The sequence below is a fragment of the Tripterygium wilfordii genome, chromosome 14, assembly GCF_013401445.1.
Source record: "Tripterygium wilfordii isolate XIE 37 chromosome 14, ASM1340144v1, whole genome shotgun sequence".
NCBI classification, from domain to species: Eukaryota; Viridiplantae; Streptophyta; class Magnoliopsida; order Celastrales; family Celastraceae; genus Tripterygium; species Tripterygium wilfordii.
In genome coordinates, this window is record NC_052245.1 from 2,202,164 (window position 1) to 2,222,120 (window position 19,957).

General features: G+C 40.1%; 3 protein-coding genes and 1 long non-coding RNA gene across 7 annotated transcripts; 1 reads left to right on the forward strand and 3 right to left on the reverse strand.

Annotated features, from left to right (window-relative positions):
* Positions 1–3,265, forward strand: LOC120014560 (pentatricopeptide repeat-containing protein DOT4, chloroplastic). Its single transcript, XM_038866543.1, has one exon. It carries the CDS (start codon positions 226–228, stop codon positions 2,860–2,862), a length of 2,637 nt encoding a protein of 878 aa, XP_038722471.1. The 5' UTR covers positions 1–225; the 3' UTR covers positions 2,863–3,265.
* Positions 3,266–3,539: 274 nt separating this feature from the next.
* LOC120014494 (receptor-like protein 51) lies at positions 3,540–5,385 on the reverse strand. The gene has a single exon (XM_038866458.1). It carries the CDS (start codon positions 5,332–5,334, stop codon positions 3,886–3,888), a length of 1,449 nt encoding a protein of 482 aa, XP_038722386.1. The 5' UTR covers positions 5,335–5,385; the 3' UTR covers positions 3,540–3,885.
* Positions 5,386–6,719: 1,334 nt separating this feature from the next.
* LOC120015167 (cellulose synthase A catalytic subunit 8 [UDP-forming]) lies at positions 6,720–12,808 on the reverse strand. The gene is made up of 13 exons (XM_038867406.1): positions 12,631–12,808; positions 11,951–12,024; positions 11,730–11,781; positions 11,494–11,635; positions 11,053–11,325; positions 10,281–10,626; positions 10,014–10,151; positions 9,255–9,380; positions 8,949–9,161; positions 8,389–8,647; positions 8,102–8,301; positions 7,400–7,753; positions 6,720–7,307 (listed from the first exon to the last, which is right to left on the reverse strand). The coding sequence occupies exons 1-13, from the start codon at positions 12,806–12,808 to the stop codon at positions 6,720–6,722; spliced, it is 2,943 nt and encodes a 980-aa protein (XP_038723334.1).
* An 892-nt stretch (positions 12,809–13,700) lies between these two features.
* Positions 13,701–16,098, reverse strand: LOC120015168. Of its 4 annotated transcripts, XR_005471696.1 has the most exons (5): positions 15,961–16,098; positions 15,610–15,802; positions 14,755–15,049; positions 14,305–14,593; positions 13,701–14,093 (listed from the first exon to the last, which is right to left on the reverse strand). It is a non-coding gene; the product is annotated as an uncharacterized LOC120015168 (long non-coding RNA). The 4 variants fall into 4 exon arrangements; XR_005471693.1 differs by lacking the exon at positions 14,755–15,049 and having other exon boundaries at positions 14,305–14,489; XR_005471695.1 differs by lacking the exon at positions 14,755–15,049.
* Between the last annotated feature and the right edge of the window lie 3,859 nt (positions 16,099–19,957).

A 19,957-nucleotide genomic window follows, 5' to 3' on the forward strand; every position in this document is an offset into this window, starting at 1 on the left:
ATACCTCTAAGTGGAAAAATTGGTCTTCCTAGCTTTGTCCGCGTGTTGAAGCAGAGTGAAGTTTGTATTCTCTGTCTATGTACTATCATTATCACTCCACACCCCTTATAGCGTGCGTATACGGCACATATGCCTGTCTCATTGCACAAATTGAAGACTTCTTCCCTAACAATTTCTCTGATTGAAAGATTCCCGCCTTCTTCCTGTGCATAGAGGGATAAAGACATGTTGATTTTCACTGGCAAATCAACACCCAGCTTTTGTTTCTCTCCGGCCAACGAAAACTTGAGAGCGAACCCTGTCAAATCTCAGCATAGATATGCATTTTGTAAACCATCTTTAAGAACTATCACCTCTGTGTCTCCAAATACCGTCAATTATTGTACCACCAGTTTCGTCTCCGCCTCACCTTCCGTGACCGTCGAGGCCAATGTTGCTGATTATAATGCTCAAATCTGTGAATTATCTGAACTGGGTAATCTTAGAAAGGCTATGGAATTGCTTCACTTGTCGCAAAAGTCCGAACTTGATACGAGAACTTACTGTTCAATCTTGGAGCTCTGCGCTGAGCGTAAGTCTCTGCAAAATGGAATAAAAGTTCATTCAATTATTCGTTCTAATGAGGTTGAAGTTGACAGTGTTTTGGGCTCAAAACTTGTGTTCATGTACGTAACTTGCGGGGATACGAGAGCAGGGAGAAGGGTTTTCGATGACATTTCGAGTGAGAGGGTTTTTCTATGGAATCTTTTGATAATGGGGTATGTGAAGACTGGTGATTATGGAGAAAGCGTTTCCTTGTTTAAGCAAATGCTAGAGCGGGGGATTGAAGTGAATTCCCATACTTTTTCATCTGTTTTTAAGTGTTTGGCGGCTATAAGAGACGCAGAAGGAGGGGAGCAGGTTCATGGGTACCTGTTGAGACTGGGTTTTGGTTCTTGGAATGCGGTTGCTAATTCTCTCATTGCTTTCTACTTCAAGATTAGAAGAGTTGAAAATGCATGCAAAGTGTTTGATAAATTGACTGATAGAGATGTCATATCCTGGAATTCTATGATAAGAGGGTATGTGACAAACGGTCTTGCCGAGAAGGGGCTGGAGGTCTTCAGGGAGATGGTATGCTTGGGAATTGATACCGATTTGGCTACTATGGTTAATGTCCTTGTGGCTTGTGCAGATTGTGGTGCTCTTTCATCGGGGAAATCTATCCATGCCTTCGCACTAAAAACTAGTTCAGGCAAGAAAATGATGTTGAATAATGCTTTGCTGGACATGTATTCTAAATGTGGTGATTTGGATAGTTCGATTCGAGTTTTTGAGAAAATGGGGGAAAAGAGTGTTGTGTCATGGACATCAATGATAGCAGGTTATGCTCGAGGAGGAGTATCTGATGGGGCTATAAATTTGTTCCATCGAATGGCAGAAGGTGGCGTTAGACCAGATGCTGTTACCCTCACAACCATAGTCCATGCTTGTGCATGTAGTGGGTCATTGGAAAATGGCAAGTACATCCATGATTATATCAAGGAAAACAATTTCCAGTCAAGTATATTTGTTTCCAATGCTTTCATGGACATGTATGCAAAATGTGGAAGCATGGAAGATGCTAAGTCACTGTTTCTAGAGATGCCAATGAAGGACATTGTCTCGTGGAATACAATGATTGGAGGTTATTCAAAAAACTGCCTGCCAAATGAAGCCCTTAATCTGTTTATTGCAATGCTACAAGAATCTAGGCCTGACGGTAGAACAATGTCCTGTATTCTCCCGGCTTGTGCCAGCATAGCTGCTCTGGAGAGAGGCCGAGAGATCCACTGTTACATATTGAGAAATGGATTAGATTCAGACCAACATGTTGCCAATGCACTTGTTGATATGTATGCAAAGTGTGGAGCACTGGTTCTGGCAAGGTCACTCTTTGATGTGATTCCTACAAAGGATTTGATCTCGTGGACAGTGATGATTGCTGGGTATGGCATGCATGGTTGGGGGAAAGAAGCTATTTGTGCTTTTAATGACATGAGATCTGCAGGTATTGAGCCCGATGAGGTTTCTTTCATTTCCATTCTGTATGCTTGTAGTCATTCCGGATTACTTGATGAAGGATGGAGATTCTTTAATCTAATGAGAAATGAATTTAAAATAACACCAATGTTGGAGCATTATGCTTGCATGGTGGATCTTCTTGCTCGCACTGGGAAGCTATCAAAGGCCTATGAATTCATAAAAACCATGTCCATTGAGCCTGATGCCACCATCTGGGGAGCCTTGTTATGTGGGTGCAGGATCCATCATGATATTAAATTAGCAGAGAAAGTTGCAGAACGGGTTTTTGAACTTGAACCAGAGAACACGGGGTACTATGTACTTCTAGCAAACATTTATGCGGAGGCAGAAAAATGGGAAGACGTTAAAAAACTGAGGCAGAAGATTGGCCAGAAGGCATTGAAAAAGAACCCAGGCTGTAGCTGGATAGAAATTAAGGGAAAAGTGAATATATTTTTTGCTGGGGATAGTTCACACCCTCAAGCCAAAAGGATAGAGTCTCTATTGAAGAGGTTGAGAATGAAGATGAAGGAGGAAGGTTGCCTTCCTCAATTGAGGTATGCCTTGATTGATGCAGATGAAATGGAGAAGGAAGTGGTTCTATGCGGGCATAGTGAGAAGTTGGCAATGGCTTTTGGGTTATTGAGCTTACCTCCTGGTAAACCCATACGAGTCACCAAGAATCTTAGAGTATGTGGTGACTGTCATGAGATGGCCAGGTTCATTTCACGGACTCGTCAGAGGGAGATTGTCTTGAGAGATTCTAACCGTTTTCATCATTTCGAGGATGGAGTTTGTTCTTGCAGAGGTTTTTGGTGAATCAAGACTATCACAAGGCTGGGAGTTTGAACTTGTCCGGGTGATTGTTTGCCTAGATAAATATTTTCCAGGTGAGGATTTTAGTTGGAATCTGTTTGTACATTGAATGCATTAGACATAAAGTTCCACCTTTCACGTTGCAAATAATTCTCTCTGATAACTCATTTACAACCCATAAAAGTTAATTTAGTGAATTTCTGGCTAGAATTTGATTATTGGAAAACACTTTTTCCTTAAATAAGTGTTCCTTTCCTGGTTCTTTATCCATATAAGTGAGAGATTATTATCTCATTGAAAAGATGTTCAGTTTGAGCAGTTTGTCTACAATTTATGTATAATTCATTTCTCCTATGTATTTTGGTATCTTAGGGACACTGATTGAACATCAATGTTGAGCCCATTTCGCAGAAAGTGCATGCAATGTTTTTCAGAGCAAAACTCTATATTCATGATTGCCATTCACCAAAACACCTCCATCCTACCAGTATCAACAATCAAGAATGAATAAAAAAATGTTGCCAACATAAGACTATTTCATCCAGAAGTATACCTTCTATTCTCTTCCCTTCCTCCCAAATCCTTAAATCCAAACACATTTTAAGGATAAAATCAATAAAAGGGTGATAGTTTAAGGATGGAATCAAATATCAACAAAACAAACTCAAATAAAGTGAAAAGGAACTAGAAGATGACCTAAATTGAGTAAAAATTCAACAAAGCAAATACTTATAGCTCAAGATACACACTTTTCCACTCTGTGGCAGCCAATAATACACCAAAACAATGGTCAAATGCCTACATAGCAAAGAATGGAACCAGCTGCTCCAATAACAAATGCAGCAAAAGAAAAAAAAAATACACACCAAAACAATGACTAATCCCTCAGTTTTTCCCCTACTAGTAACAATTAATCTTCTTCATAATAAAATGTATACAATAATAAATAAATTGAACAAAATATAAATCTCTAATTAGCATTTCTTCCTAATCTACATCCTAAATGACCAATCACAATACCCCCTTTCAACGGCAACATTTAGAGAGTAGGATGAGGAAGACGATGAGGAACACTATAGAAGAAAGTCCAATAGCAACACCAAGAACAACTTTATTTGGTCCGTGATGTTTCTCCTTGTTACCTGAATCATCTTCATCACCATAATCTGATGAATCGCTTTGACTATCTGCTGATGAATCATCTGGTGATGCCGGAGGCAAGATAGGTAATCCGTGCTTGTCACACTGGGCAATCCCAAGTTTCAATTTTGATGACAAAACTGAATGATTGTAGCACAAATTGGAATTCCCACTAACCTTGAACACAATCAATTTCTTCAAAAATGTTGCATTGAAAGGCAGCACCCCATGTAATGCATTGTTCTCGAGATTCAAGTACTTCAATTGCTTCATCTTGGACAAGAATCCAGGCACTGTCCCGTTCAACTGATTGGAGCTCAGATCAAGATGAACCAAACCCGGAATGGCAGAAATCGAATCTGGGATTGACCCAGATAAGGAATTGGACCTCAATGAAACATTCTTCAAAGAAATCAAGTCTCCAAATTCATCCGGGATCTCACCAGTAATTGCATTGGAGGAAAGATTCAACACTTCAAGATTCTCAAGCATTGTAAGCGAAGTGGGTATTCCTCCTTTAAGCTTATTACCCGAGAAATCTATGTAACTAAGGTTCTGAGGAAGATGCTTGCTTACATACCCAGTAAGGTTAGCATTGGAGATGGTAACAGACTTCAATTTGCGCATATTACCCAGAATGACAAAAAGCCCTCTTGTATTCACCGATGTTTGGGTCACAGTGAGGTCAGTGAGGTTCACGAATGAAGCGAGCCAGCTGCCAGTGAGTCGGCGGAAGGAGTGTACAGAAGAGAATGAGTGGAGGGAGAGGGAGAGATCTGAGGGAAATCGGACAGCAGATAGGGAAGGACAGTTTGTGAAGGAGAGGGTTTGGAGAGTGGATAGGGATTTGAGGGCGGTGAAGGTGAGAGAGAGGTCGGAGGAGCAGTTCTGGAGGTGAAGTTGGACGACGTGACGGAAGGGGGAGGAGGAGTCGCAGAGGGTGGAGTTGTGAGGGGAAGGTTGAATGCAGGGGTCCTTAACTGTGGGGATGCTGAGGGATTGGAGGGCTCTAATTTGTTTGGGATCTAAAGTGGAGTGGGTGGTTGTGGGGGTTGTGGGAGAGGTGGTGGGAGAGGGGGCTGTGATGGGGGTGGAAGGAGTGGGGGAGGAGGTGGGGGAATGAGTGGGAGGTAGAGGTAGAGCTTTGGAGGGTGTGGAGGAATGAGTGGGGGGTAGAGCTTTGGAGGGTGTGGAGGAAGGAGTGGGAGGTAGAGCTTTGGAGGAGGTGGGGGTGGAGGAAGGAGTGGGAGGTAGAGCTTTGGTGGTGGTGGTGGTGGCGGCGGCGGGAGTGAGGAGGAGAAGGAGGAGAGACAGTAGAAGTGGTGGTGGTGCCATGGGGGTTAATGTGGAAGTGAGCTATGTTTGGGGAATGTGTTGGAAGTGAAGTGAAGTAGGAAATACTGAAATAGTACTACTGCAGGTTGTGACAGTTAATGATGGATTTGAAGCCCTTGGGTTTGGGCTTATTTACAAAACTGCGCTTATCCATTTTTCATTAAATTCCATTAAACATGACTTGTCGGAGATTACAAGGAACTAACAGGGTAATATTGTAAAGAATAACAAGTGACTTAAATGATGATATTTATGTTTATGATATTTCATAAAGGATCTCGAGTTTGAGTCTTCTTCTGCTTTTCCCTGTAGTAAATAAATGGTAATATATTGTAAGTGGATATTAGCAACATGTGGGTTGTTTCTATACTAAAAAGACCATTAACGGAACTATGCTGTTGAAGGGTTTTGGGACAAAGGTCAAGATCTACCATGTTAAAACAGAATAACTTGCCAAATTAAAACAAATAATTGTACGTTAGGAAGCCACAAAGACATTATCATATTCAAGCTGGACTTTGCGTGCTGCCAGCTACTTTTTCTTTTATTTCTCTTTCTCATAATTCCTTCTGGGACCAGCTCCTACTCTGTACACCATATTATTATTATATTTGTATTCATTTTTGTTCTGTGTCAAAACTTGGAATTTAAGCAATTCCATTTGCATCTCTATATTTGGTTGGTTTGTATTTTTTTTAAAATGTTGGTCAAACTTGGCATGTATTAGAGGGTTAAGGGGCCACTGCACTAGGAGAAACATAGTCTATTACCAATGTGGGGTAGACCGAACGCATTTGATTAAAACTATAGTGACTTCTAATATAGGGACCTTGTCCGGTGTAGTAAAACATCCAAACAACACTTTCACTATTTCATATGAGATGCAATGGTTACAATTTCAAATCTAATGGGTTAAACTATTCAAAAGGTAAATTACCAAGTATTGCATGATTGGCATGTTTACACAGATCAATCACAGCACAAAAATGATCATCACCGAAGCAGCTGTTGCTGTAATGGCCTTATCAAAGGGGTGTTCTTTAATCAAAGCATCAAACGGTTGTTCCAACCACCTCATGTTCATGATTTGGTGTAGAAAAATGAGACAAAATCAAATCGCAATGATATCCCACATGTCCTACTTGATCCATCAAATATATGAACAAATTCCTTTTCTTTATGATTTTACAATATATATCAAGAAATTCCACCCAGTTTTACATTGATACATAGATTTACACTCGAGGGGAAAAAAAAAAAAAAACACTAATTATTCAAAACTCATAACAGGCAACTGATTATGGAGATTCCTGTCTGCAGGTACCGTACTTGAACGTTCTTGACATATCAAACCAAAACAATGGAGAAATAGTTCTTAGTACCTCTTAGCAGTCTATGGAGATGCAGGTTTGAGCTATGGTTGAGCTATCTGCTTTGGTCACAAAAGGATCAATCTTGACCCAAACAAGGGAGAAGACAGAAGCCAACAGCACTGACCAAAGCACAACAATGGTTGGTGTACGGTTTTGGCGACCCATGAGACCCTTGAGGAATGGATAGAGATGAAAAATAACCCAGAAAGCAAAGAACACCTTCCCAAAGAGAGGCCCCCATGCTTCGTATCCATTGTTCAATGCATCGGAGAATCCAGCTACAACACCAACCATGTTCACAATGAGGAGACTTGTTGGAGGGATCAGAAGTGTTGTCCATTTGACAATGTAGAGTTCACCAAACTCTGCATCATCGGCTGCCTTCGCTGTGACGGTGAAGTTGGTGTCAATACCGGCCAACATTTTCAAGAATCCCTGGAAGACGGCGAAGAGGTGAGCTGAAACACCTCCAATCACCCAAAACTGCTCGTTACGCCACAAGTCTTCGATGCTGACACCACTCCATCGCAGCTCAAGCACACTTGTCAGGATGATAGAGATGAAGAGCCCAAGAAACAGCATACTTGCCAGGTTTGAAAGCTGAAGCAATATACAAAATGATGCGAGAATTAAGTACTTCTTCGTTAGATAGTGCAGGCTACAAAGATGGGATTAGTGATAGATATAATTACCGTTGGTATGATGAACTTTCCTGTAAGAAGGCAAATTGCTGGTATTGAGCAATAAGCGACGAGAGGGAGGGATGTGAATGGGTAAACAATGGTGTTAATGTATGCCAATCTTTGAAGCCATTTTAGGCGCCCTCCTCCAAATCCATACCAGAGTGGACAGTGCCTACTGAGGAAGATTTCAACAGATCCAAGTGCCCATCGGAGAACCTGATGCAGTCGATCTGACAGATTGATAGGTGCAGACCCTTTGAATGCAGGCCTTAAAGGCATGCAGTAAATTGACCGCCATCCTCGGCAGTGCATCTTGAAGCCCGTCAAGATATCCTCAGTAACTGATCCGTAAATCCAACCAATCTGAAAAGACATAGGAAAGTTTTGCCATTGTTCAAAGGTTTGGAAAAAAAGTTAACTAGTTCTGGCTCAGCAAAGTTTATACAACAAAGCAAGTATCAAAAAGGCAAAAAACATTAACAATCAAGCATACAAGAAAAATAATATCAGGAAATTGTTAGCAAGAGGCCTCTAAGTGGCACGGATAAGATTTTGAATCCCTGAAAGAGCAGGAGCTAAATTCTCTGGCTGGAGATAATTAAAGAGGAAACAAGAAATCTATCCAAAATAACTAGATTTTCTATAGCTCATTCTGATGCTAAGTTTCAAAAATTGCACTGGAGTGCCTTGGAATAAGGATTGAAATTTCACCTCTTTTCCCCACTCAGTCTTCTCTTCGTAGCTGCAACTAATTACTTGAATTGCTTCTCTGATGAGTGTTGATGGGTTGACAGAGTCGGGAACTCCTCCATTCTCCATTAGCGTAGACTCGATGAAGACAGAAGATAATCCAAATGTTTTCTCAAAGCTCATCTGTGAGATCAACATTGATCTCTCATACTCATCGTAATCTGTACAGGAAGGGCCATGCATATCTCAGATAGTGAACCTTTATAACCATTGGTGTAATTTGAGTTGTGTAAAGTTTTCAGACTTACTATCGATCTCTCTGAGATTAAAGATGGCAGCATCAAGCTCTTCTCGTTTTGCATCTCGATAGAGCTCCGAAGGATCTTTAGCAGGCTTCTTGGAAGGACAGCAACAGGAGCAGCAACCACACCAAGAACAGGATGAGGATGATTTGGGTACGCTAGGCATCGATGGAGGTCCATAGCCATAAAGAGCTTGCCTATTGAAAACACAACCAGTCCCCACATAAACTGGTCCTTGGATTCCATCCAGTCCTTTCATGTTAACCTGAAATCGGAATCGAAGAGTTGTCAAGACTCAAAATACTAGCCACAATATTACAAAACTGTCATTTACAACCAAAGGATTTCAATAGTAGCTAAAATATGAGTAATGAGAAGAAATCTGTCTGTATAAACTGTCCAGATTAGGATGTAGAAAATTTTCCAAACAAATAAATTAAATTTTCATATTTATTGCGTTTTGGATTTCGGTTATAGGCACCTGAAACTGTTTTGGGAATATTGTCCAGATCTCTTTATAACCAACATAATAATTTAATCAATGGGACAACAAGCTTTAATCTTACATCAAAAAAGACAGTGTTGCGGTTGGCATATCGATCACTTCGATCAATGCCATCAAACCTCTGAGGAAACTGCACATAGCATAAATCTCGACCAACTTGTGGATCCATCATAAAGCACATTGCCTCTCGAACAGCCTTGCTATTGTTGACATAATGGTCACAATCAAGATTAAGAATGTATGGAGCATTTGTGAGAACTGCAGACACTCTCACCTGTATGAAGCCATTCATCAAAGAAAATATTAAAAAAAAACCATTGAAATTCAGTATGGAATTCCACTGATGTCAAGCTACATGCATCCATACCAAAGCATTTTCAGCACCAGCTTTTTTGTGGTGTTGATAACCCGGCCTCTTCTCTCTTGAGACATAGACTAGTCGGGGAAGTTCATTTCCCTCCATGTCACGGGCACCACTATGCCCAAGAAAAACCTGAAAGGGTCAAAAGTCCTTTGAATTTTAACTTTCTGTGTATCTAGTAGTGCTATAAGGGAAACTTCAATGAACACAAGGACTAATAGCTAGTATGAATTGAAATGAATCTGATGTGTAGAAGAACGATTATCATTGCCTCAAAAGGGAACAAAAAAATATTCAAGACATTAAATACAGGAATTGAAGAATAAGCCTGCATGAAAAGTTGATATCTATGCATTCTAAAAGAATCCTAGGAATATGTTCAATGGTTCCCTAGAGTGCCAAGGAATTCATTTACCAGAGGTTTTGAACTTCAAATTTGACGATATAAAAATAGGAAGGGATAAATAGCTGTGCCACTTCCAGTGTAAGAGAAATTCTAATGTTGAATTTCACACATATAGCTAAAGGACATACCGATCAAACAACTTCTAGACAACACTCCAAAACATTGAAAAAAATCAGTGGCACATCTAGTGCACGTCATTCATCATCTCTGTTGCTAGCATTATTAGAGAAACAGGGCTTGACTTATGATAGTTGGAGCATTATGTTTTTCCAGAGAGCTAAATAGTGTAATGCAAAGAAAACGGAACATTATTCCATTTACAAAAGAATGAAACAGAATAATAAATTTATAAATTTAACCTGAATCATGCCAGGGTGGTCACGAGTATTATTTCCTGGCCAGGATGTTCCATCTTGCATTATCCATCCATCTTCAGAAGGTTTCTGAGCCTTTGCTACCAACGCATTGATTCTTATTTTAAATTCCTCATAATCTCTCTGTAAACCAAATCCAGTAGACAATAATAAGATAATAGCTACCAGGAAACACATTCACAAAACTTACTTCAATCATAAAGTGGCTTGACATTTCAAGAATTGTAGCTAGGTGGTGCTTCAGGTGCTCACCTTCATTGCTCTACGTTCTTTAACAAACGAAGGCTGCACTTTATCCTTCAAGTAATCAATCTTCTGTGAAAAATAAAACTCAGGTGCCCGGGGTTCAATTGAAAATTTTTTGCAAAATGGAACCCATTTCCTTGCAAAGTCAGCTGTTTCTACAAGAGATTCAAATGAAAGCATGGCGGCACCATCATCAGATACATAGCAGGAGACTTTGTCCACAGGGTAGTCGAGAGCAAGGATGGAAAGCACAGTATTGGAAGTGATGAGAGGTGGTTCTTTCAGTGGATCAACTGTACTCACAAAGAAATCCACAGCAGCAAGCTCACTCGGTTCACCCTCTCTCTCATACCTGCCACAATAATGATTGCAAACTCAGTGGACATCCAAATCTATTCATTTGACGGGTAGCTTGCTACATCAGGAATACTGAATATCGTTTCAGTCAACTAGTATTCCCAGTTATCGTGGTTAACTCTGCTGATTATAATTCAATCTTACATGCATCTAAATGAATGCCAATGACAACATTAATTGGAAAGCTGATGAGTATGCAGAAGAAACTTTTCTTTAAGATACAAGTTTCAGAAATATAGTTCAGTTTTAATTGTCTTCAGTAGTTTTGAAAACAGTTGAGATGTATGTTTTATGGTGATAGTATCAAACAACCGTACGTGTAAAAAGTTTGGCACCCCAGACAAAATGAGTTTTCAGTCATACTTTTCCATGTCCAACAACATTAACTATGCCCCCATAACCTTTGCTCCAGAGCAATTACCTTGCAGAAAGCATGTCGATATATGTTATTCTGCTTACGGGAGACCATTTGGGAAACTGATCCAGCACCCAAGATACAGCAAACCATATCTCACATATTACAGAAGTAAGCCACAAACCATAAGCACTATCAACAGGATTTGTTATTCTGTAATGGAAGAAGAGGGCCAGAATGATCAATCGCATGACAATTACAAATCTGTATGGCGTGATTTTGTTCTTAGGAAGTGGAATGACAGTTGAAAGTGGCTGCGCTGCCGCTGCCTCTTGGGACCTGCAAAAGTATAATGTTGAATTTTAGTGATTACATCAGTCTCATTAGAAGCAACGGGATTTCTTCTTTTGCACTGAAGAAATATGGTCAAGGACATCAGAAACCTCCAGCACTTCTAATCAGAGTTTCCTTAGAATTACAGGGATATTGCACTTTTCTTATACTTACTGCTTCTCTTCCATCTGTTGCTCAGGTGGAATTTCTGCCACCTTTTCAGTCTTAGTTGCAGCTTTTTTCTTCTTGTTCTTTTTATCCTTCCAGCTTTCAACCCTATTCTTCCAGATTGGATTCCCATATTCATCGTTCATTTCTTCATTCAAGCACAAGAAAATACGGTAAAGAAAAGTAACATAAAAAATAAAATATAAATGGAAAATATGATGCAAAAATATAATTTTACTAACCACTATCAACGGTAGACACACTACTGATGTGTCTAGCATGAATTCCAACATCCTGCACAGACCACAACAAATGAAAGGTACAGTGTTCAACCATATCTCAGAAACAATATAAGTAACAAATGATTGCGTATGTTGCGTTCGTTAAGATCTTGACCTAAGTCATTAATATCTTCAACCTAGAGTTGTATAAGCATTAACAAACAGTACAGAGACGATTATACCTGAGAATCATTGACGTGAGCTGCCACTGCAGATCGACTGACAGATTTTTCTTCCGTATCATCCAACAAGTTCTCTGGTAAGTTGCAGCCATATCATTGTTAACATACAAGAAGAAAATAGTGACAACTGACAAATACAGAAACAAAACAATTCATCACTTAGAAGACAGATCAATAAACGTCGGAACAGGAAAATTTGGATCTTGCTTCACTCTGACTTTGAGTTCTGAACAAAAGAAACTTTCCAAAGATGTTTAAAGAATTCATATTCAAGCATTACTTCTCTTTCTCCTCCATGATAGGAATTAACAGAACGAAAAACAGTATATGTTGATTCTCAAGATAAATCGTCATTTGGATTCATGTAATTCTCAAGATAAATACTTCGCCTCAAAAAAATAGCACATAAAAGCTATTATTCCCCGACAATTGCTGATAAAATATGCAATAGGTGCAACTTTTTTCAATGACTCATATTTTGCACCAGATACCATATATTATCCACATAAAGAATTTGGTCTATAAAGCCTCAATAACTCAAAATTGAGTATCATTGACCCTATTTTCATCACGATTCAGCAACTGTGATAACAAGAGGTAAAATGTAAGAATCAAAAGCCTACAAAACAAACCAGGTATAAGAAGTGGACTCCAAAAGGAATCACATGATAGAGGAATACCATCAAAGGGAGAACCACACCGGAAGCAAGCTTTCCGACCCTCCTTGAACTCAGATTCGAAACAAGCTCTGCAAATGGGGAAATTGCAGTCATGGCAGCCCACAAAATGCTCTCCATTGGCATTGAGCCCCACCTGCTCACCGCAGGTATGGCAAATGGGAACCCCGGACTCCATCATCTTGGCTTCACTGGAACCTCTCCCCTGAAACCCAATAGTCCAAACCTTGCTACGAGGTCTCCCTCTCCTGCTCAATCCTTATCTGGGTGGTATGCAATGTGGATGTTTGAGAGAATGTCACACTGGAGGTTTTGTAATGTTGAAGAGAAGTAGAGGGTCGTGGTTGGTGGGGTATGGAGGTTGGGGCGTCAGATTTGTTGTTCTGCTGAGAGAGGGAGAGATGGGAAGCAACATCTGCATATTTTGTTAGGAAAGATTTTGAAAATTTTGCGGGAACTTGAAGGAAGGCTTTGGTTGGTTGGTGTAGTACATCTTTACCTACCTAACTACTGTATACCTGAGGTCCATTTGAAGATCCGTTTAGCAAAGCTTATAAACTAGCGTAGATTTTGAAAATTTTGCAAGTCCATGGAAGATGGTTGGGCGGTGTACATCTTTAGCCACCCAACTGCTATATCCTAGCTTAAGATAAGTTCCCCATCAGAGCTTACACACTCTTCATTCATTTATTACAATTAATATAAATTAATTTATTGTAAAACTATCGCCAAACGCATGACAGTTTATTTGATATATACGCATATCCGTGCTTGTGAATCCAGAATCACCTTCCAAGTTCCATCAAACGAGTATGTGCTAGCATTTCTGCCGCAACCCAAAACCTACAAAGTGTCGACATGGCCTTCTAGGTTTTTCTTAATGCTTTTATGCTGCTCTCTTCAGTTCAGATAGCCGTGCCTTCCTTAGTAAATCGTTCTAGCGATAAGCCGATACTACACATGTCAATAAATCCAACTTCACTCTGTTCACCGACTTGAAATAATTTATTTTTTTTTTAAAAAAAATTGTTACTTTATCCAACACCATCATCATTAAACACTTTTATTCCAGCTTTAATCCCACTAACCAAAATAATTAACATTGAATATGATGATTAATGAACATATAATTCTTATGACATTCACGACCAAAGACATATTTATTGTTACAGTGAATAAAAATTTTCATCTACTCAGCTGGTATAACATCATCTTCTCTCTTGTTCTACTTATGGGTTACAGAGCAAACACTCATTTAGAAGATCACCACATTAAATACCGAGTAGTCCTACTCAGATTTAAATGCAGTGTCATTACAGGGATTAAGACTTGCCTTCTCCCATGATCTTGGTCATAGGTTCAAAACCATCATCTCCAATACTTGCCTATTACATATGTCTCGTGCCTACTACTGGGCTGGTGTTGGGCTAAGCCAATTTCATGGCATGCTTTGTTGTGGACGGCTCCTGCGCAAAAAAAGATTTTCTCACTCAGTTGGCGTGGTGCATAGCCAGTTGACCGGACAAATTGGAGGTACAAGAGCAAAACTTTAAACAAAAGGATGACGGTTGCAACCAATTCATTCAGTATGAGCATTAGAACCCCAATGAGAATATCATTCTCCATTAAACAAGTTAAATCAACGGTTTCAAATAAGAAACAAAATAAGAAACATACCAAAATTGACAACTTTGTGACGCTGCCCTTTAGAGAAGTGACACATAACAAGCTTTGAATCAAGCCTTCCAGTGATTGACTGTCATACATGGGGACAGTCATGCTTTAACTAACAGAGCACTAAGTTTTGCGCAATAGTTCTGATGAATATACTCATTTCAGGATAATGATAGAACTCCCAACAACTGCAGAAATTAAGCACAGAGAATATTATGCAAAACAAAGCCCAGAAAACTCTCCTTTCTTCCACTTCAGGGCTTTCTTCTTTTAAGTTTCTAAAGGCAACAATCTGAAAAAAAAAAGGCACCCTACAACTTAACATCCATCAAACATATTTTCTCATTACATAAACATAAATGCGAGAATTACTATGGATACCAATTCCAAAGCTAACCACCTTAAAAGGTTAAGAAAATTGGGTTATCTTTGGCATGTCAACAGTCAACCAACCTATCATGTTCAGGCCATCAAACTGGTTTTGCAACGTATACAATCTTGGGCAACCCACAACAAAGCCTTTAAATTTTCAACGAAAAGACCTCCCTTTTCAAACACCAGTCAGCTATGCCCATCAATGTCTTCCACAACACTCCATATAAGAAAATCAATTATGTCGGGAGCCACCAATATGTTTCTGTGGGTTCTAGGCCGAATTAATCAAACCATGTGAGGCAAAATCTTACCATATGCACATCAAAACACTTAACTTCTTTTCCTGAAGAAACATAGATGATATATTCGTTCCCTGAGTCATGCAATAAGCATTTACCAACGATAATCAGATAACAATGATATATAGAAGATAGCTAAAAGTGTTTCATTAGATTTCAGTCTTAAAACCAAAAGCCAGCATCACAGATATATCTGTGACTTCATGCACTCAACAATAAGATTGATCCAAGTATGCGATGAACATCCAAGAAGGACAACGTAGCAGAAAGCATACGAATCGAAAGACTACAAATGAGTATTTCCTTGCCTGCCTAAGTTCTTTCACCTAACTCAGTTCCAAATTTGGCTAAATCAATGAATTCTTATGTTAAAACAAGAGACAGTATATTACTCTTCTCTCTCAGGTCATAAACAAGGAAAGGGGTTTAGCTTCAACAACAAGCGAACACCATTAACATATTCCAGGAATGCTTGTTCGAGTTTATCTTGTTGATTTGCAACAAAACCCCCTCTAGATTGTCAATTTAGCAAAAAATTTGCTCATCGAAAGACATAACTCCTAAAATAAATAAAAAAAATCAATAACATGACCAAGAAGAGATGAAAAACTGAAAAAAAATAAGAAACACTCACCGAGCCTGAAACATAAAGAAGTTATAGGTTCTTCCCCAACATCCATGATAAGTTGTGCGTCTTTGCATCTCATATCAAACCAACGAACGCGCCCATCGTAATTAAATTTACATCATCAAGCCACCAGCTTTTAGAACTGGAATTACTGGTAGCAAATTTCCCAGTCAAAAAACGTCTTCGTTCACAGCCAGACCTTTGAAAACAAAACGAACACACTCAAAAGCTAAGTTCTATAACTACTCATCCATTTCACAAGTAACTGAAAGTGGCTTTCAGCCTTTCGTTATCGGCCGAGCGCATAATTCCAGCTGAATTCGGTCAAAAACAGTAGAGGAGAGAAGAGGGTGATACCTCTCCCGCGGTTGCGACGAGGCCAGCCCGGTCAGTGACGCTATACAGCACGAGGCGGTGGCTTTGCCTCCACTCAATCTTCTTGGCTTCCGCCATTGCCTCCTCGCGCTCTCAACCTCTTTGACCGCCTCTGCTTTCTTGGGCTACCCACTTCACCAGTTACAAACCCCCAAAATCTGGGCCGGGAGGGAAGTAGTTCTCTCTTGGGCCAAACTATGTTGAGATGATAGACCCAGATATGAAGGCCCAATTTCAATTTTGAGTCCAGATTAGTGGATTACTTTACGGATCCAAGCCCAAGAACACATACATGACAGCTCGCTCCGGCTTTATGGCACCGCAAGGGGCCCATATGAAAGTTTTGCCGTTAATTAAATAATAATTTTAGGGAAATAACAAATTGGAAGTTTTGTAAGAGGGTGTTAAAAAAATACCATAAAAACTGAATCGATCGCATGACTGATCAATTGGTCGGTTATTTTCAAAAAAAAATCACAAAGAATTACTGATAACCAACCAAAATAACTGCCCGACTGTTACATTATTTTCATGTCAAAAAATTGAAGAAAAAAGAACGAACGACCGTTTGCACCTCTATATTTTGTGGTGTAGAATTATCCAAGAACCATAGTAATTACTAATTACCAAATAGGTTTTTCGAAATAATCAACTCCTTTATTTAATTATGTTTCTTTGGTTGACCCTTTTTGTTTGTTCCTTAGCAGTCAGTCAATCCGAAAAGATCAACAGAAGAATAAAATAAATCATGCAAACAGCTTTCATGTGAATCAAATTTGGAAAGATATCGAAAAGCTTGTTTTACGGTGTCGTATCTTTTGAACTGTTCCAACAAGGGTCGGTCTGTCCGAGAGAAAGGTTTGACCAGAAAAAGGAGTCAGTATTCCATGTACTTACTATCATGTTTGGTTTGGAGTCTTTGGACCATAAGCATTTAGCGGGAGACGTGAACTCTGGCTACTGATCCCAATCTTGAAAATGATGCATCATAGGAAGTTGAAGGTGAACCCAATAGCTATTATTAGTTTCAATGAACGTAACTGCTATATATATATATACACATACATTGAGAGTGATGAAACTTAATAGTACGTACAAAATGCCAGAATTGTTTTGTGCTGGACGAGGAACATTGGAATTTAATTAAGTCGAAGTTTCTCGGATGTTTCGAGATTTCAAATTCCAGATGAATTAGTGAGAGTACTCGAAGTTTTCCCACCAAAATTTCACTCACTCTTATCAACAATATTGTTCATTTTGAGTTATTCAGTTCTTGTGGTTGACTGGCTATGGATACATCGGATTCATACGGTTTTGTTCTTCCTATGTCGTCTCACTTAACAATACTTAGGCTCAAGGAATTACAAGACCTTGTTGATGAAGAGGAAGTGAGACTTTACTTATAAACCACATTGTTTGGATTTAACCAAGCGATATGGGACATTTTAAGAAGCTGTTTATTGCTGATTATAGAACATCGTTGCTTATCTCCTTAATTAACGTCAATATATCAAGATTACCAAAAAAAAAATGAAAGAGTAGTTGTAGAAGATATGTTAAAAAGAGGATATGATGAGCTTGCCATACTGCCGGAACAACTATTAATTAGATGCAGATTGACTCTGCATGTGACAACATCGATCCTGTAATTAATGTAAGAAACATAAGATAAGAGAAAGAGAAAGCCATGTCAAAGAGTTATTGCTCGTCGTCAGTAGTCCCCACAATTTAATCAGCTGAAACTGGGATGATATATTATCTGACAGCGCAAGCAACAGCATGAGCCCATGATTTTAAATGCTCCTTCATGGCCATACCATCATTTAATGGTGGCATCTTCACTAGTCTATCATTTTCACCTCCAAACCCACATGTCAATGACCCATATTCATAAACCAGCTTGCTCTCAAAACCCAACTCATCACCCTCTCCAAATACTTTCCTCCTATTACTCCTCCTCCTCCTCATTCTCCTTGATCTCTTCTTCTCCTCCTCCTTTGACGTTATTGTGTCTTCCTCCTCAACTGCTTGTGCTATCACTAGCTCAGTACTTGTACCCACATCACCACATTTAACACACCTTGGAGAGGAAACTTTGTCAGTGGACCACTCATCTTTGGCTTGGATTTCAGTGGCACCCAACAAAGGGAGATGGGTACTTCTTCTTGATGCCAAAACGTTGCCGCAGAACCAGAGAGTCTAAGCTCTCCATGAGAGACATAACCAGGACTAAAGACAACCTATTTAAGCATGTATACAAAGATACAGAATACAAAATATAATTATGAAAAAAAAAATTTAACAGAAAAGGTTGGTTTGGTGCGCCTTTTCTTTTGTATGGACTCTCTATTCGTAGTGTTATGTATTAAAAAGTAAACGCGACATTCACGTTCCACAACTGAGATGACAAATTTGACACTTGCTTTTTAGCGTTTATGCATATTCATGGAGGGTAGGATGGTCTTTTAAATAAAACCGGTGACACTAGTCAGTGGGCGGTGTCGTCAATCCACGGGAAGGAAAAACAAAAAGGGCAGCCAACGGTCGAAAATCACGTGGCTTCATATAATTGGATTTGCTTTTCCCATAATAAGGATTATTGAGCCAGGTAAGAAGAAATTATTCAATGCTAATGTGATGCAGCAGAATCAACCAAATGGTGCTCATTCGCACACTATTGGTGTATTTATGAAATTTAGCCCTATTTGGTATCACTATTGTTTTCTATTTTTTGTTTTAGTTTTCAAAATAAAGAAAACAAAAATAAAAAATGGTGTTTGTTTATATTTTTTGTTTTCGTTTTTATGAAAACCTACAACTCGTTTTTAAAATTTTTAAAAACACAAAAAAAAAATTCCAAAACACCACACACATGACGACCTCCTTTCTCTCTCACACGACATGCGTACCGATCCTTATCTCATTTTCGGATTGGGTCCTACCTGGGCCAAATTTTGGCCCCGGATCGATCTCGAGCCTGGCTAGGCTATAGGCCCAGGTCGGCCTTTGGACTCCAGTCGATCCTAGACCAAACTATGGGTCTTGGTTGGGTTTCAAGCCAGGTCAATCTCAGGCCAGACTTTCTGGTCTGTCCCCGGACAATCTTCAAGCCCTGATCAGGCTATGGGGCCGGGAAGGTCTTCGAGGTCGGGTCGGTCCCAGGACAGGCTTCGGGGTAGGATCAGTCCCTAGGTGGGCTTTGGGGTTGGGTTTGTCCCGGTACGATCTTCGTGGCCAAGTCGGTCCCGAGACAATCGTCAAGGTCTGGTCAGTCCCGGGATAATCTTTAGGGTTGGATCTGTCCCGGGATAGGCTTCAGGGCTGAATTTATCCCTGGATAGTCGTCGGGGTTAGGTCTGTCTCGGGACAATCTTGAGGGCCGGATCTTTCCCGGGACAGGCATCAGGGTCGGATCTATCCTAGGACGGTCGTCGGGGTCAGGTCTATCCTAGAACGGTCTTCGGGGCCCGGTCTGTCTCGAGATGATCTTTGGTGTCAGGTCATATCAATCTAGACGCGAGCTTCCGGGTTGGGTTGGTCCTGGGTTGGCCTTTGGGGCAAGGTAGGTCCTGGGATAGTCTTCGAGGTTAGGTCGATCCCAGGACAATCGTTGGGTCGGTCTTCGGGGCCAAGTCGATCACGGGACGACCATCGAGACGGTCATAGGGGTCGGGTAAGTGATGCATTGGTCTTTGGAGCCGGTTTGGTCTCGGGATGAGCTTCTAGGTCGGGTTTGTCCCGAGAACGTCATCCGGGTCAGGTCGGTCCTGGGATGAACTTTGGGGTCAGGTCTGTCATGGGATGATCGTCGGGTTTGTCCTGGGAAGATCTTTTGGGCCGAGTCGAGCTACAAGCCCGAGGTGGGCTTAGGGGTCTTGTCGGGCCTGGGTCGAACTTCAGACATTGACTTTTTCTTTGAATCAAGGCAGAGCTTCACGACATCTCGCACGACTATATATCATCTTGAATCATATTTTTG

Excerpts from the sequence above, each read along its gene's own strand:
- LOC120014560 (XM_038866543.1), top strand. The coding sequence starts at position 226 with ATGTTGATTTTCACTGGCAAATCAACACCCAGCTTTTGTTTCTCTCCG.
- LOC120014494 (XM_038866458.1), bottom strand. The coding sequence starts at position 5,334 with ATGGCACCACCACCACTTCTACTGTCTCTCCTCCTTCTCCTCCTCACT.
- LOC120015167 (XM_038867406.1), bottom strand. The coding sequence starts at position 12,808 with ATGATGGAGTCCGGGGTTCCCATTTGCCATACCTGCGGTGAGCAGGTG. Across the intron at positions 12,025-12,630 it reads GTGTGGTTCTCCCTTTGATG|AGAACTTGTTGGATGATACG; the intron begins GTATTCCTCTAT and ends GCAACTTACCAG. Across the intron at positions 7,754-8,101 it reads AGACTGAGTGGGGAAAAGAG|ATTGGTTGGATTTACGGATC; the intron begins GTGAAATTTCAA and ends ATGTCTTTTCAG.